We start from the raw sequence: 17,009 nt of genomic DNA on the forward strand, positions 1-17,009 counted from the left end.
TTTTCACCGACAACCAAAAAAAAAAATTAACCGGTTGACGTTGATTCGGTCAACCACCGGTCAAATGGTCATCAGTTAACATCCCTAATTTGTGGGGTCGATTAAATGCTCAAAATGGCCAGAAAAATGTCTTGACTATATTTTCTATTCATTTTACAACTTATGGTGGTAAATAAAAGTGTGACTTTTCATGGAAAACACAAAATTGTCTGGGTGACCCCAAACTTTTGAACGGAAGTGTATAGAAGACCATATAGTGAGCTCATTGATTAAAATTTAAAAACGCTTTCGGACACTAGTCCGTCGCGCTGGTATTTACATCATTACTGTCGCACAATTAAAACGTGCCCGATCAGGCAGCTGGTGGGATTTCAAAATAATAAATACATGCATGTGATTTTGTGATAAATCCGTATTATACTGAGCGCATTTCCCACATTAATCAATCCAAAGTACCTGCGTCTTTCAGTTCTTTTTTTTTTTTTTAAATCAAGGCTGAATACTTTCTTCTTTGCCGCTGCCTTTTATTAAATCAAATTTGAGACTTTTAATTTGATTTCTTTCAGCGCGACCGCAATGCATAATGCTTTGGTTAGTGACCATCGGTTGTACGCTACTTTTCGTGATGCATTGTGGGATACTTTGAGTGCACTATATAGGGTATAAATAATCCTCACTAAGGTTTCGGACAGCACTACAAAATGGCGTCCTCATTATATAGTGAGTAGGGAGCGATTTCGGACACAGGGATAGTTAATGACTGTCCTGTGGAAAAAGTCTGAAGTTTCACAGTGCCAGCAAAAAAAACTTTGTAGTATAGTTTAACAATATTTTTGTGATTTAAAAAAAAAAAAAAATTATTAACCAAGGGAGGAAAAAGTTGTGCAGAAATGTGCTTGCATGTTTATCAGCTGCTTGTTATTGTGAGCACAGAAATATTATTGATTTTTCTCAGAAAAGTGAATTGTCACGTTGTTTATCGTACCGTTCTATTTCACATTCCATTATACTCACCATTTCAGTGATAAGCAGCAGACCAGGGATTTTATAGGACTCCATTTGCTGGGAGGCTCTGCGATTAGATTAGTGTACTGTGATGGAGGCTGTCTGTGTCTTTTCTGTTTCCTCTCTCTCTCCTCTTTCGTCAGCCCCTCTCAATGTATTTTTCATAAAGCCCAAACAACAGAACAACATTCACGCTTTAGAAACCGCGCACAGGATGTTCGGTGTTGGATTGGGTTAAATATTCAAACTTGTCTGTCACTGTGTGTCTGCAGGTTGTGAAAAGCCTGATGCTGTATCTGTGATGTGCCGTCTAGCCTGAAGACGAGTGAGAATCTGCACGTTCTGTTTTTCTCTCTCTCTCTCTCTCTCTCTCTCTCTCTCCTCTTCCACATCCTCATCCTCCTTTTTTCTTTTTCTCTCTCTCTCTCTCCCTTCCCTCACATGATTGTGCCAGAGGCTGTACCCCAGCATGACTTCAGAGTGAACAGAGCTTCCAAATCAACACTTTTTTTTTTTTTCAAGCTGATTGAGTGAGAGGAGGAGGAGAAGAGCGTGAACCTGAGGGCAGCCCCGCCTTTGCTCACCTTTTCGAGGTGCGATAACTGAAGGAGAGAAGAAGGTGAAGCAAAAGAAGGAGCCTAGCAGGCTCTAACGCTCGGTGTGCGGACCCAGAGTAGGTTCGATGCTGTGAGACGAGCACAGATCAGCTCAACATCCATTCCATTCACCGAAACATATCAAAGAGTGAGGGAAGGAGAGAGACCGAGTGAGTGGGAGAGGAGTGAATATGGGAGTCCTGCTGTATAGCGTGCTTGCGCTGGCTCTGATCTGTCAGAATCATAGCTACAGTGTCAGAAGCCCTCTGGACAGGTACAAACGGTAAGAGGCTTTCTGTCAATCAATCAATCTAGTCATGTAGTTATTCATATTAATATTTCATGTTCATATACAGTATGTGATACTTTTTTCTGTGGCTGTTTTGGTTGTGAAAAAAAAGAACATTTGAATGGTTGTGTGTGTCGTGGTGGTGTGGTGTTTTTTTTTTTTTTTTGTACTAACTGTAGCTTTTGCGGTTTCTAATTATAACTCGGCGCACACACACATTTTGCCACAGTGCAGTATATAAAACAGCAGTTGAGTCACTGCCTTATCTGCAGTGTAACAGAAATGCACAAAAATATATTTAAAACTTAATAGAATTTATTACAGTTTTGATATTGTCACTTTTGAGATTATTATTATTTTTTTTAAATAAAAATGCAAACTCTGATTTGAAGCAGACTATTAGCATAGACGTTAATTCTGTGCCGAGTCTTTCGAATTAGTTTTGTAAAGAATTTTTAGCCCTGTTTTAAACTGCAGCGTGGGCGAATCTTCGATTCTGATTGGTCAGTAGTTGTGCATTATTTTGGTGTAACATCACGGCTGTAACAGAAACTATCGGTTAATATGAACGCACTCATTCTAATCTATCGTTTCTGTAGTAACAGCTGATACACTGGGGATGGACATAGTATGGTGGACTCCCCACATAATCGAAGACTAATAATAAATGGATTTTAAAACATGTTTAACAAAAGCCTAGGTCACAACCGAACGTACGATTTTTTTGGCCGTGTGATTTTTGCCGTTTCCCAAATCGGTGCGGTTTTTTTGTTCATGGAGAAAGACGCACGTTGGCTGTAAGTTTGTCTTGCAACCTGAAAAAAACGTAAGCGCTCGCAGAGTTTGTTTGACATGACAAAGAACGTCTGCGGCCGGTCTACGGCTCGAAAATCAGCACTAGAGCCCTGCACTCCCGCGGGAGTCCCGCGGGACCCGCCGCAAAGCAGTGCGGTGCGGGACAAATTTTGAAAGCTCATTGCGAGCGCGGGCGGGACCGGAAGTGCACATATGCGCGCGCGGGCGGGAGCGGGAGTGCACATATGCGGCGCGGACAGGAGCGGTGATAAGCTGCAGTCCCGCTAACTAAAAATGTGTTTGAAATAAAATTTATAAATTATTAATTTATGTCTATCATATATAATTTGTGCTGGATATTTTATTTGGCATTAATAAAAACATTTTAAGATGCCTAAATTTTCAGAGAGAGTCTGCCAGATTGAGTGAGGAATAGCATCTTAAATTTGCCGGGAAATCCTTTGATAACTCTAATGACTCGCCGTTCACACCCAGCTAGCAAGAGAACCATGAGTGAAGTGATTTACTGCTTGCGTTAGTCTACAACTTTAATCAGAGAGACAGGTTACACAGTGACAGTAGGCTTGACTCAATGCTATCCCAGAAATCCTTCCTGTAATATGCAAATTTGGCTGTCCAATCAGAGGTGGCCAAATTTGCATATTACAGGAAGGATTTCTGGGATAGCATTGAGTCAAGCCTACCGTCACTGTGTAACTTGTCTCTCTGATTAAAGTTGTAGACTAACTCAAGCAGTAAATCAATTCACTTCTCTTACTAGCTCTGCTTTGCAATAAAAAAGAAAAAAAACCACCATTGGTACAAAGCAAGCCCATTCACTTTTTTATGCTGATCAGAGAATTACAATGGTTTCTCATGTGATAAAAATGTGCGATTCGCGATTAAATATTTTAATTGCTTGACAGCACTAATTATTATTATTATTATTATTATTAGAGACACTACATGCTGAATTCAGAAACAAGGTAAATAATAACAAACGTGGACGTGAGCTGTAGATATTTATGCTCAAATCCACTCAAAGTAGGGAGCGGGGCACCATCACACTGTGTCAAGACAAGAACTTTCCTGAGAAATAACGCGAACGTCTGCATCATGCGGGATTTGCGGGCGGGAGCGGGACAAAATATGGCAGGCGCGGGCGGGAGCGGGACTAAAAATCATAATTTTTTTTGTGGGCGCGGGCGGGAGCGGGACTGAAAATCATAATTCTTTGCGGGAGTGGGACTGCACAATGCGGGCGCGGGCGGGAGCGGGACTGAAAATCATAATTCTTTGCGGGAGTGGGACTGCACAATGCGGGCGTGGGCGGGAGCGGGGCTGAAAAATCCGACCCGCGCAGACCTCTAATCAGCACGTCACACGCGCGCCCTCCGTGCGTTTCTTGCGTTTTTTGCACGTAGACCGGTCGTAGGAGCACGTACGGCCGGTTGTGACCGAGGCTAAAGTCATCTCCTACTCGTTGATGTGGTGAAGGTTTTAGTTAGATGTTTAATGTTTATGGAAGGAGTCTCGATTGTAAGCCCTCTCCATCTCTGTTAGACTTTGCATTTTCTCAGTAAAATGGTGTGTGTGTACCGGTAAGTAGCATAGGTGAGAACAGGAACTAACTTGTTTCTAGAAAGTTCCACAAATCTAAACATTTAAAATCTGTAATGTTCATTGAGTTCATGAACAGGGTATGTATTTTTTTTTTTTTAACCACAGCACTGCCGTTTTGTTAGTTGGCAAGCAAACCTATATACCATATCGCCTATCTGTGTTTTTAACAGACTAATCTGTCTGTATAATAGAATTAGATTTATATAATGTATAACTTTGGATTAAAGTTCAGTTTTGAATTATAGTTTCTGATGGCTGATGAATAGATGCCTCTGTGCCATGTGTCTGAAACGACCTTGGTGTCTCCCATGCTGTTCAGATTTGAAGAGGCCGTGTGGTCTGAACCGAACGACTGCTCTCAAGCCAGGCAGCCTTTCGCCCTGTCCAACCCATACAACTTCTCCTTGGACCTCCGCATGCCAGGAGTCGTCCCAACAGCGGTAAGAGAGCTCAAATTATTTAAAAAAAAAAAAAGTCGTTTCAAAGAGGACTGATTGAAAGGTTACAGTTCTGCAGTAGCAATATGATGTTATATTTCTGTGAGGATATTTTGAGAAATCTAAAATGGTTCATAGATTCTTTGCACTATTATAATTGTAATACTTTTGTAGTGTTGTCAATTAAAGGTGCGGTTTGTAATTTTTTTTTTTTTTTTAATATATATACACTACCGTTCAAAAGTTTGGGGTCACTTTGAAATGTCCTTATTTTTGAAAGAAAAGCACTGTTCTTTTCAATGCAGATCGCTTTAAACTAATCAGAAATCCACTCTATACATTGCTAATGTGGTAAATGACTATTCTAGCTGCAAATGTCTGGTTTTTGGTGCAATATCTCCATAGGTGTATAGAGGCCCATTTCCAGCAACTCTCACTCCAGTGTTCTAATGGTACAATGTGTTTGCTCATTGCCTCAGAAGGCTAATGGATGATTAGAAAACCCTTGTACAATCATGTTAGCACAGCTGAAAACAGTTGAGCTCTTTAGAGAAGCTATAAAACTGACCTTCCTTTGAGCAGATTGAGTTTCTGGAGCATCACATTTGTGGGGTCGATTAAATGCTCAAAATGGCCAGAAAAATGTCTTGACTATATTTTCTATTCGTTTTACAACTTATGGTGGGAAATAAAAGTGTGACTTTTCATGGAAAACACAAAATTGTCTGGGTGACCCCAAACTTTTGAACGGTAGTGTATAGAAGACCATATAGTGAGCTCATTGATAAAATTTAAAAACGCTTTCGGACACTAGTCCGTCGCGCTGGTATTTACATCATTACTGTCACACAATTAAAACGTGCCCGATCAGGCAGCTGGTGGGTTTTCAAAATAATAAATACATGCATGTGATTTTGTGATAAATCCATATTATACTGAGCGCATTTCCCACATTAATCAATCCAAAGTACCTGCGTCTTTCAGTTCCTTTTTTTTTTTTTTTTTTAAATCAAGGCTGAATACTTTCTTCTTTGCCGCTGCCTTTTATTAAATCAAATTTGAGACTTTTAATTTGATTTCTTTCAGCGCGACCGCAATGCATAATGCTTTGGTTAGTGACCATCGGTTGTACACTACTTTTCGTGATGCATTGTGGGATACTTTGAGTGCACTATATAGGGTATAAATAATCCTCACTAAGGTTTCGGACAGCACTACAAAATGGCGTCCTCATTATATAGTGAGTAGGGAGCGATTTCGGACACAGGGATAGTTAATGACTGTCCTGTGGAAAAAGTCTGAAGTTTCACAGTGCCAGCAAAAAAACGTTGTAGTATAGTTTAACAATATTTTTTTTGTGATTTTAAAAAAAAATAATAATTTACTTGACAATATTTTCTATTCATTTTACAACTTATTGTGGTAAATAAAAGTGTGACTTTTCATGGAAAACACAAAATTGTCTGGGTGACCCCAAACTTTTGAACGGTAGTGTATATATGAGATGCTACCTACAAAGCAAATTGCTGTTACAAAAAAAAAAACCCTCATTACTTTCTGATCCCCTGCAATTATTATTATTTTTTTTTAATTGAAAGAAAAAGTGACCGAGCAGAGTCAGCGATGTTATGAGGGAGGTGATATCCCACTTTAAGAATCCTGAATAGAAAGCTATGGAAAAAGTCTGTGATGCCAAAGATGGTAGTTGTACACACATATCCTGCCCTTCTGTCCAAAAAGCCAAGCATCTGCTGAACCGGGAAGCATTTTAAGGCACTTGTGTTGTTGCACTGATGCAAGTGCATGGTTGCGCATTCGTAGTAGACGTATAGAGAACTTGTAGCAACCTTGCGCATGTGTATTAGAAGCATAACCTGTGAAAGGGAAAAGCTTTTTAAACCTTATTTTGGAGCAAAGTCACCAAACTTTAGGTGGTTTTTGTCAGATTTGGCTGGTGATTCTCTATACATGTAGTTTTTATGTCCCGGTGGCCATTGAAAGTGCAGTTATGGCTCTCGTCGTTCGTTTAGATAGGGACCTGATCTTGTTAGTCCAAAATAACTGCCCAGGTGCGTTACCAAGATGGCTGCTGAGTGGCAAGAATTACCTATGGAGCACTTGCATGTGACGTCACATCCGATCCAGATTGTAAACAGACGCTACCTTGTCGGTCAAACGCCATATTTCCGCCTTCTACTTCTACCTTTTCTTCTGGAAAACCCTACTACATACAATTCTACTACAACGTCAGCTCCACTGAAAATCAATAAAACATAAGACGAGTGGAATCCTGTGTCCGAGTCCTTCCCTTTCAAGTGTGGGAAACCCATGATGCTCACATACACTTGACAGTAGGCTGCCACGGGACCCTGACAGGCGTGCAAAATGGATTGCTGCTATCTAGACTACAAGCTCTCCCTACCTGTGCACGTTTTTTATGTTTTTTGTGTGTATTTTTGCGTGTTGTTCGTCTGTACCGGACTTCAATTGAGGTTTTTCACCTGACGTCACAGGGTCACGTGACGCCCCGGTGTCCGCCATTTTGAAGGTCAAGCTAGCTAATGTCAACAACATAGTAGCTAGTATGTTACTGTAGCAATGTTTACGTTCAGTCATTTGGATGACTGTTAAAACCTTTCAGTCTCAAGTTTTTCCTTTACTGGATTTACTAGTTTACTGTAATTATGATCCGGCAGCTATTTACACCGGATCCAGTGTAAATAGCTGCCGGAGCACGCTCCGGCTTGCTCCCCCTCAAATTAAGCAGCGCGCTCCGGCTTGCTCCCCCTCAAATTAAGCAGCGCGCTCCGGCTTGCTCCCCCTCAAATTAAGCAGCGCGCTCCGGCTTGCTCCCGGAGTGCTCCGGCCGAGGTTCCGGAGCGCGCTCCGGCTTGCTCCCCCTCAAATTAAGCAGCGCGCTCTGGCTTGCTCCCGGAGTGCTCCGGGAGCAAGCCAGAGCGCGCTGCTTAATTTGAGGGGGAGCAAGCCGGAGCGCGCTCCGGCAGCCATTTACACTGTATCCGGTGTAAATAGCTGCCGGATCATAATTACAGTAAACTAGTAAATACAGTAAAGGAAAAACTTGAGACTGAAAGGTTTTAACAGTCATCCAAATGACTGAACGTAAACATTGCTACAGTAACATACCAGCTACTATGTTGTTGACATTAGCTAGTGCTAACAGCTAGTTGCTAGTACACTGCTACAACACAGACACCGACCCTAATAATACAGTTCTTGGTCATTGCCTGGTAACAGCAAATTTATAACGGGCCATGTCTCAACAGACTAAGAAGTTATTTCAATGACGTTTAATAACATTTTGTTTATCCTGAGGACCGAAAGTAAATGAAAATGTGAACAAACCTTAGCTGTAATAAGATGGCGACCACCGGCTCCAGGGACGACCCACTGATGTAGGCATGTTACCCAGCCTGACACAAAATATTTGTAGGCATCCAAACTCTTATACGCTTTCAGATCAATACCTGTGTATGGCGATGGGTTTTTAACGACATAGGTATAAAGATCATGTGGGCCGAAGTCAGGTAAAGACGAGGGCTTCGTGTACTTCCGTACGTCAGTGAACAATCCTGGTGGAAGCAGGTAAACGTCGTTCTCTAAGCCTGCTAACCTCAATTTTTGCAAATACCTCTCCCTCTGCTCGCCCTGTAAATGCCCTACGTCACTGGATAGCGAAGGTGTTTTCTGCATCTCGCTCCTTTTTCTTTTATGTTTTTCGTTTGTCGCCTTCCTCGCATTCAAACTGATTCGAGCCGTGACGTCCAAAATGGCAGCCTAACGATGCATCACATGACTTGGTCACGTGGGTGAAAAACCTCAATATCCACTACAACCGTATGGGCTTACTGGACATTGGTTTCCAGCAGAAAATGACGGTTTGTAGCGATTTCCATCGCATGCACAACATTCCGGACGAGATAGCAAGACCAGCGGGGTCTCAATACTTAAGTGACTTACCCGTCCAATGAGGATTGTTATTTTCTTGTTTACAAGATGCCACATGTGAGGGCGGCTGACAAATCCTGAATTTCTGTAAAGATAACTGTCCAGAGATTTATAAGCACGCAGTGCTTCACCACTGAACAGCGCGAGAAAGTTAATGAGGTAATTATACACATCTGGGTATTCCGCTGGCAGTTCAATGTCCACTGACACGGTCGTGAAAACTACGTCCGGTAATCGATAAGGGTCACTAATCTGTAGGTCGTTTATTTTAAACATATATCTAGTTATCTGTTCATTAGAAAAATGAGCCGTGTAGTCCGTCGGTTGAAATTGATCCATTTTATACACGAGTGCAGCAGTATTCAGCTGTGTTTTTTACCGACAAGATGGTGGCTGTTTACATTCCGGTCACGTGACTGCAAGAGGTCTATAAGGACTTTGGCTGAGTAGCTCTGTTTTGGCAGGGAGTGCAGCTACTGTCTGAGCCATAAAATGCAAACTAGTCAGATCCATTGCACAGCATTACTGAGAGTTGTATAATCATGATGTTATGATGCATTTGGAAACAGATGGATCAAGGATCTGCTTTGAGTCCTTCCTTCCTGCTTTGAGGAATGAAGGTGAGCAGGAGCAAAACAGAATACATGTGTATCAGTGAGAACGGGGATGAGAGTGTAGTGAAGATGCAAGGAGTAGACGTAAAGAAAGTTGGTGAATTCAAGTACCCGGGGTCAACTGTGCAGGAAAATGGGGGCTGCGATAGTGAGGTGAGAAAGAGAGTGCAGGCAGGGTGGAGCAGTCGGAGAAGGATTTCGGGAGTCATTTGTGATCGGAAACTCCCAGCAAAAGTGAAAGGTAAGATGTATAAGACAGTAGTGAGACCAGCTGTGATGTATGGATTGGAGACCTTAAAGTGGCATTCCACCATTGGATGTATTCTTTGGCATAAAATACAATATATTTTATGACAACATGACTAGACCGAGAAATCTTTTAGCTTCAAAATGAGATATCAAACATAATTTTTTGACAACGACAAGTATATTAATTTTGCGACCAAAGTCACCTACCCTTTTAATTTCCGCGCGGTAGTGAAACGTGATGTCATCGGCAGGTTCCCCTTCTTGTGTACCACGTGTCGGTCTATTTTTAGACCAGGAAACCCCCAAAGTGAGAGAGTCATTTCTCGTCATATATGGGGGCCAAAAAAATTGCGAAAAATTGAGTTAATCTTTCAGTTAGCTAGATTTATTGGTATTAGCTAGATTTATTGGTATTATTTTTATCGCGTTCTATCCGCCATTGCTGATAATATGTGCCACGTCACACGTCACGTGGTACACAAGAAGGGGAACCTGCCGATGACATCACGCGCGGAAATTAAAAGGGTAGGTGACTTTGGTCGCAAAATTAATATACTTGTCGTTGTCAAAAAATTCTGTTTGATATATCATTTTGAAGCTAAAAGATTTCTCTATCTAGTGATACCATTTATATATGTTGTCAAAATATATTGTATTTTATGCCAAAGAATACATCCAATGGTGGAATGGCACTTTAACGAAGAAGCAGGAGGCAAAGTTGGAGGTGGCGGAGTTGAGGATGTTAAGGTTTGCGATGGGAGGTCGGACAGGATAAGGAACGAGCACATCAGAGGGACAGCACATGTGGAGAGCTTGGGAATGAAGCTAAGAGAGATGAGACTGAGATGGTATGGGCACATCCTGAGAAGAGATGCAGAGCATGTTGGAAGGAGAATGTTGAGGACGGAGCTGCCAGGCACACGAAAACGAGGAAGGCCAAAGAGGAGATGCATGGATGTGGTGAGAGAGGACATGAAAGTGGTAGAGAAGGACATGGAAGACAGGGAGCAATGGAGACGAAAGACCCGCTGTGGCGACCCCTAATCGGGATCTTCAGCCAAAAGATGATGATGATGATGATTTGGAAACAGATGTGACGTTCACTTTTTCGGTAATTCCTAGTAGTCATGCCTGTACTCACCCCTTGCTAGTTCAAGTCGTGAAGGTTAGAAAAGAGTGCTAAACTCATTCATATATCTGAGTTCACAGAGGAGTCCAATTGGCTAGTGTCGTCCTGATTAATAGGGGAAAAGAGTAATTCCATCCTTTTCACCCAGAGAGCGTTCACTTCTGATGCTCGGAGAACCCTTTACCTTTGCAACCCGTGTTGGAAATTTTTCTGCCGTTCCCCTTCTCTTCCAAAACTTACTAAAAGCATTTTATCACGACCCTGCTTTGGCATGCACTGCTCCGGGTTGCTGTTTACAGTGATCCCGAAGCTGTCTCTACTCAGGAAGTGTGCACTGTGTCCTGGCCTGGATCTCCTGCAGCGTTTGTGTGTGCACTGTATCGATCTCACGCTAATGTAGTCATTAAAGCTGAACTCCTTGCTGCAGGCCATAGCTAATTGGCCCTTGCAGCTGCCTCCGAAGCTGCTGCACTTTGTCCCATAGAACAGGGAAACCTTAACATGAGAAAAAAGCAGGATTTATCAGTAACAAAGTCGAATGAACATTAGAGAGCTTCTATTCTTCTCCAGATTGTGAAAGTCTCAGGAACTGTGGAGGGGCTGATGGGCTGCCGCTATTCTTATTCTCTTTACAGCTCGATGACTCATCGGCAAGTGATTCATCGAAGGCGCTCGTTGATAACTCTGTTGGGGTGGGGGGTGGGGTATGTGAATGTAATATCACAGAAGAAACGAGTTGAGTTTGTCAGCTTCGACTGTATTGATGACCTTTCCCTGGCGCAGGGGGGTGTCTTAAAGTGCATATCCTGGACCAATTTCATTTTTTTTTTTTTTTAAATATGAAAGTATGTCCCTTTACACACTCATCCAGAAGGGTAATTTTGCACAAGTCCATCTGTCTACAGCAGAAAAAAATAAAATAAAGGCCAATTTATGCTGACAACCCAGTCCTCGCAGATAGCGTCGCAGACAGTGTCTGCGTAGCCCCTCCCACCTTCGCAGACGCTCTGCGCACACCTCCCAAAAATTGTGACCACCGCAGAAGCCTCGCAGACAGCGCCGCAGACAAGAGGGCTCTGATTGGTCCACTCTACATCCGCTGTACACGCACTTCCGCTTCCCTACTTTCCCGGTTTGTTTTCACGACCGGCATTTTTAAAAACACGAGCGAAGATGGAGCAGCATGAAGAGCGGTTGATTGAGGAAGTACGTACATCTATACGACTCCAGTTCTAGTCATAATAAAAAAAAAAGTTCTAGTCATTATAAGTAACCGGAGGATAAACACTCCACTAACCACACCCACCAACTACTCCTAGCGACTTCGCACCCCCTGGCGTTGTGCCGGTGAATAACATCGCGCATGCCTATTATTCCCCGCTCAACAATAAATTACAACTGTCTGCGAAAGCCTTGTCGCAAGAGCATGCAGAGGCCTTAACAAAACGCATCTGGAAAAATCCCAAGGGAGTCTGGAGCCGGATTCGTGACGTTACCTGCGGAAGCGCCAGCAGGCTGCGCGAGCTTTGCACGGTTTCAGTGCACAGCCTGTGTACACCAAGCGCTCCCATTTCTCTCTCATTGTCCGGTCTTTTGGAAAACGATGAGTACTAATCCCATCAAGCTTAGTGTTGCTACACCCTCCTACGATACATCTGTTAACCATTTTAATAATTACGCGATAACGTTGAAGAAATTTGCAGAAAACCACCAGGTCGTTTTCTCATAAACAAACCAGCGCTGACGTAGGATTCAGAAGGAGGCGTCCCGCACGCGACGTCACGAAAATCAATGTTTCCCGGGAAACCCAAATGCCAAGTTTTTTCAGAGGCGGACCGATTCGCCTCAAACGGCTTGATTTCAACTGAATTTTTCTGGTATTGCGCAAGGTAAAAAAAATTGCGCAAAATATGACAGATATTTGACCAAAGTTTAATATAAAATAGGAGAATTACATTGATCTTGCTCCTGAATTTACCCGTCCCGTGATATGCACTTTAAGTTGTTTTGCTTGCTGTTGCTCCTCCCACGTGCGTGTTTTACGATTATTAGCTTTGTTTTAGACAGAATCCGTATCTTGGGTCAGGCCTTAATGAACTTGAGTTGAATGTCTCTCTTTCAGGTTTAAGCTAACTCCTGATAGTGGCTAAAATAAATAAAGCTGTGTTAATGACAGAAATTCACTTCGTAAATTGCCCTGTATTGGTGCATAAGTTTTCTATTGCCACAGCCGAATGAAAAATTGATTCAGTCTTGTTGCCCTAAAGCAGGAAGTCAGAGGGCTAGATGACAGCCAAAAGCTCTCAGCCGTAGCCAAGCAATTACAGCATTGTGCCGCAAATGACTTGATGTCATTTTTGTTAGTAATGTCACTGAATGGCTGTTGGAACTCCATTTTGCAGTGAACTCCATTTTCTCCCTTATACCCACAAACGCACCTTTGCTTTGTGTCAATTGAAAAATATTTTGAGTAAAACAAAATATTTTGACAGCTGTGCTTTGACTTGTTTGAGCTGATCGTTAGCATTAAATGGATGAGAGAGAGAGAGAGAGAGAGAGGGCGCAGAATAAAACCCTGTTGCCTCTGGGTGGGGCCCGTCATCCCATCATGTTTGTTATTGGATTAAGTGCGTTGTGTTGGCCTCTTGCCGAAGTCCGGCCTGATTGTGGCACGTTATGCAAGGTCGAGGAGGAATTTGAATAAAACAAGAGCAGGGCTGTCTGAATCACATCATGCTTGCTTGTCAGAGGCTTCTTGCTGAAGTTGTGATGTGTTCAGGAGTGTAGAGGCAGCAGCTGGCTGAGAGATATAATTGCACGTTTCATTCACAAAGCCCCAACGAATGGGGGGTGCGGGAGGGGAGGGGGCGAACTAACCTTAAACGTTGCAGTATTTGGATGTCACAACTCTATCACAATATTTTGACAGTAAGAAAGGATTGACTTCAGCCAACATGCATTGTGTTTTGCTTTTCAATTGATGCATCACGCTGTCAATACCACTGCAGTCCAGACACCCCAGGCGTGACTCATACGCCGGATTTACTGATGCAAGTTCTATTTCAGTTGTGTTTGTGATGTACTTAGTAAATGCTTAAGCAGGGCTGCACAATGAATCAGATTCACAGGTTTCTGATTCTTGTCAAATTGGTGAGAATACTTGAAGTTGGCTAATGCCTATTTACTATTATGTTAAATTTTCCTTTCACATTTCTTTTGTTTTTGCCTTTCGTTTTATTTTCCTTTCTCCTTTGTTGTCTTCTCTTCTTTCTCCGATCCTGATCGGTCCTGTCCTTTTGATTTTCTTTTGCCTTTCCTTTCCTTTTTCTCTTCCTTTCTCGTTCCCCTCCATTCCCTTCCCAATTTTACTCAATGCTCTAGATTTTATTCCATAAATATTCCATGTTATGTTGTGATAACTTGCTCACCGTTAAGCAAAATGATGATGATCGGCATAGTAGCCTCAGTGTAATTTGCTTGTTTGCATTTAGTGATGTAGGTTTCTTGTTGTTTTGCAGTCCGATTCCTATTACTGTATGGCTTTTCGAGTGCCCACACCAAGGGACGCCTATATAGGTGAGTAACAATGGCACAATAATTGGTAAAGAAATCCAGTTGACCTGTGTGTGTGTGTGTGTGTGGGGAATTCAAAATGTATAGTATAGTTATAAAATGGGAGTGGAAGTGATTTTGTATATTGAGTTCACCTTTTTTAAATCCTTAATTATGCCTTTCTCTTAAATTCATGACCCACATTTAGAAACAAATATAGCATGGAATTAATTCACGGCATTTAATCTCATATAAAGGCAGTTCAGTCCAATCTTGTTTCCACATATACCACTTTTCCACCAAATCAGTTCCAGGGCTGGTTCGGGGCCGGTGCTGGTTCACAACTCGTTCAACTTGCGAGCCAGCTGAGAACCAGTTTGCTTTTCCATAGCTCGCGGTGCTAAGGGAAGCCACGTCATTACGTCGCTGTGTACGTGAGTTAGGTCGCTACGTTTGCATAAACCTTGGCGCGAATATCGAAGCAAAAACAACGCGGAAGAAGCAGCAGCAGCAACAACAATAATAATGGATGACTTCGCATTTGTACAGCTGCTGCTTCTCGTCACTTAAAAATGGCGATCTTTCGCGGTCTGGTTATTGTTGTTGGTCTTAACAACTCCGCCCCCCCGCTGACATAAGCGGTTCTTTCCTCTGGCCCAGCAGAGAGTTGGTGCTAGCCTGGAACCGTTTTTTCTGGCCCCAGAGCCAGTTCTTTGTCAGTGGAAACAGAAAACCCAGTTCCAAACTAAACACTGGCCCCGAACCAGCCCTGGAACTGCTTTGGTGGAAAAGGGGCAATATTGGGTTTTCATCCCCTGCTGGCCGAAAGGCCTGAAGGGGATTATGTCATGGTGATGTTTGACGTCCGTCCATCCGTTCCGGGAAGGGTGCTCACCTTCTGAAATCAACTCCTCTCATAGTTTGTGGAGGAATTTCACCAAACTTGGCAAAAGGCATTGTTATATGTCGGTAGTACGCATATTGTTATTTTGTTCAATTCGGTTGCGTTTTACCAGAGTTGTGGCCCTTGATTAACAACTTTGTATGTTCACAGTTTCATGAAGGTGTGCTCACCTTCTGACATCAACTCCTCTCACAATTTTTGGACGAATTTCTCGAAGCTTGGCAAAAGCCCTTGTTATATGATGGTAATACGCATATTGCGATTTAATTTCGTTTGCGAAAATTTGACCAGAGTTTTGACCCTTGATTAAATAACTTGTACTTTGACAATTTCATGAGGGTGTACGTTCTTCTGAATCAACTCCTCTCACAATTAGTGGAGGAATTTCACCAAACTTGGCAAAAGGCTTTGTTATATGACAGTTATACGCACATTGAAATTTCGTTTAATTTGGACAAATTTTACCAGAGTTATGCCCTTGATTATTAACAAACTTGTACTTTGGCAATTTTATCAAAGTGTGCTTGCTTTCTGAAATCAACCTCCCTCACAATTTTTATCCCCCGCTGGCTGAAAGGCCCGAAGGGGGATTATGTCGTGGCGATGCCTGTCCGTCCTGGGAAGAGTACTCACTTTCTGAAATCAACTCCCCTCACAATTATCATCTCATCTCGTTATCTGTACCGGCTTTATCCTGTTCTACAGGGTCGCAGGCAAGCTGGAGCCTATCCCAGCTGACTACGGGTGAAAGGCGGGGTACACCCTGGACAAGTCGCCAGGTCATCACAGGGCTGACACATAGACACAGACAACCATTCACACTCACATTCACACCTACGGTCAATTTAGAGTCACCAGTTAACCTAACCTGCATGTCTTTGGACTGTGGGGGAAACCGGAGCACCCGGAGGAAACCCACACGGACACGGGGAGAACATGCAAACTCCACACAGAAAGGTCCTCGTCAGCCACGGGGCTCGAACCCGGACCCTCTTGCTGTGAGGCGACAGCGCTAAGCACTACACCACCGTGCCACCCCCCTCACAATTTTTGGAGGAATTTCACAAAACTTGACAGGATTCTTTGTTATATGTCGGTAATACACACATCGCAATTTTGCTCAATTCAGTCGCGTTTTTACCAGAGTTATGGCCGAGTTGCCAGCGGGGGATATTGTGCTCTCAGAGCACTCTTGTTATACGAGATTCTATTTGCTGTTGGTAATGTCTGTCTCAATATATCAGCTGATATGTTCTCTAGTGAAGATCTTTGCACAGTCCAGCAACCCTACAAGTGGCTGCTGTTCCTTCTGCTCCTTATGATCTGATAGTCTGTGTTTGCCCGGTCCCGGCAGAATAAGATTACCCCCATTCAGCCGCATTTCCCCTGCACCATCACTAGCAGAACAATAAAGAGAGCAAGTCTCCAGTCTTGTTAAATCTTATAGGACAGGCTCTCACGGAGAACTGAATGGAATCACATCATGCATTTCACAGCTGTAGCCAGAGCTTTAACAAACCTTGTTTTTCGCCTCAGTGCTGGTTACAGCTTCAGTTCTGCTCAGTGCTCTGTTTTACTTTAAAAGGACTGGCCAAGATGACTTTTTTTTTTTCTTATTGTAGCTACACCTTTTCACATCTTTGTTAGTGCTGTGGTGAAATCATAGCTTATCATCAAGGTACGTGCATGGTATATCTCATCTCATTATCTCTAGCCGCTTTATCCTTCTACAGGGTCGCAGGCAAGCTGGAGCCTATCCCAGCTGACTACGGGCGAAAGGCGGGGTACACCCTGGACAAGTCGCCAGGTCATCACAGGGCTGACACATAGACACAGACAACCATTCA

General features: G+C 42.9%; 1 protein-coding gene across 8 annotated transcripts in view; it reads left to right on the plus strand.

The window, feature by feature from the left end:
- pam (peptidylglycine alpha-amidating monooxygenase) overlaps window positions 1-17,009 on the plus strand; it is a 198,009-nt gene that overhangs the window by 33,705 nt on the left and 147,295 nt on the right. For 3 of the 8 annotated variants that reach the window (XM_060908735.1, XM_060908733.1, XM_060908740.1), the window contains 3 exons: window positions 1,278-1,884; window positions 4,628-4,748; window positions 14,225-14,282. In XM_060908735.1, coding sequence (XP_060764718.1) covers window positions 1,793-1,884; window positions 4,628-4,748; window positions 14,225-14,282 — 271 coding nt within the window. In that variant the 5' untranslated portion in view covers window positions 1,278-1,792. The remainder of the gene's footprint in view (window positions 1-1,277; window positions 1,885-4,627; window positions 4,749-14,224; window positions 14,283-17,009) is intronic. The other 5 variants (XM_060908738.1, XM_060908737.1, XM_060908734.1 and 2 more) reach the window with 3 other exon arrangements.

This window comes from Neoarius graeffei, chromosome 25 (assembly GCF_027579695.1).
Source record: "Neoarius graeffei isolate fNeoGra1 chromosome 25, fNeoGra1.pri, whole genome shotgun sequence".
Lineage (NCBI taxonomy): Eukaryota > Metazoa > Chordata > Actinopteri > Siluriformes > Ariidae > Neoarius > Neoarius graeffei.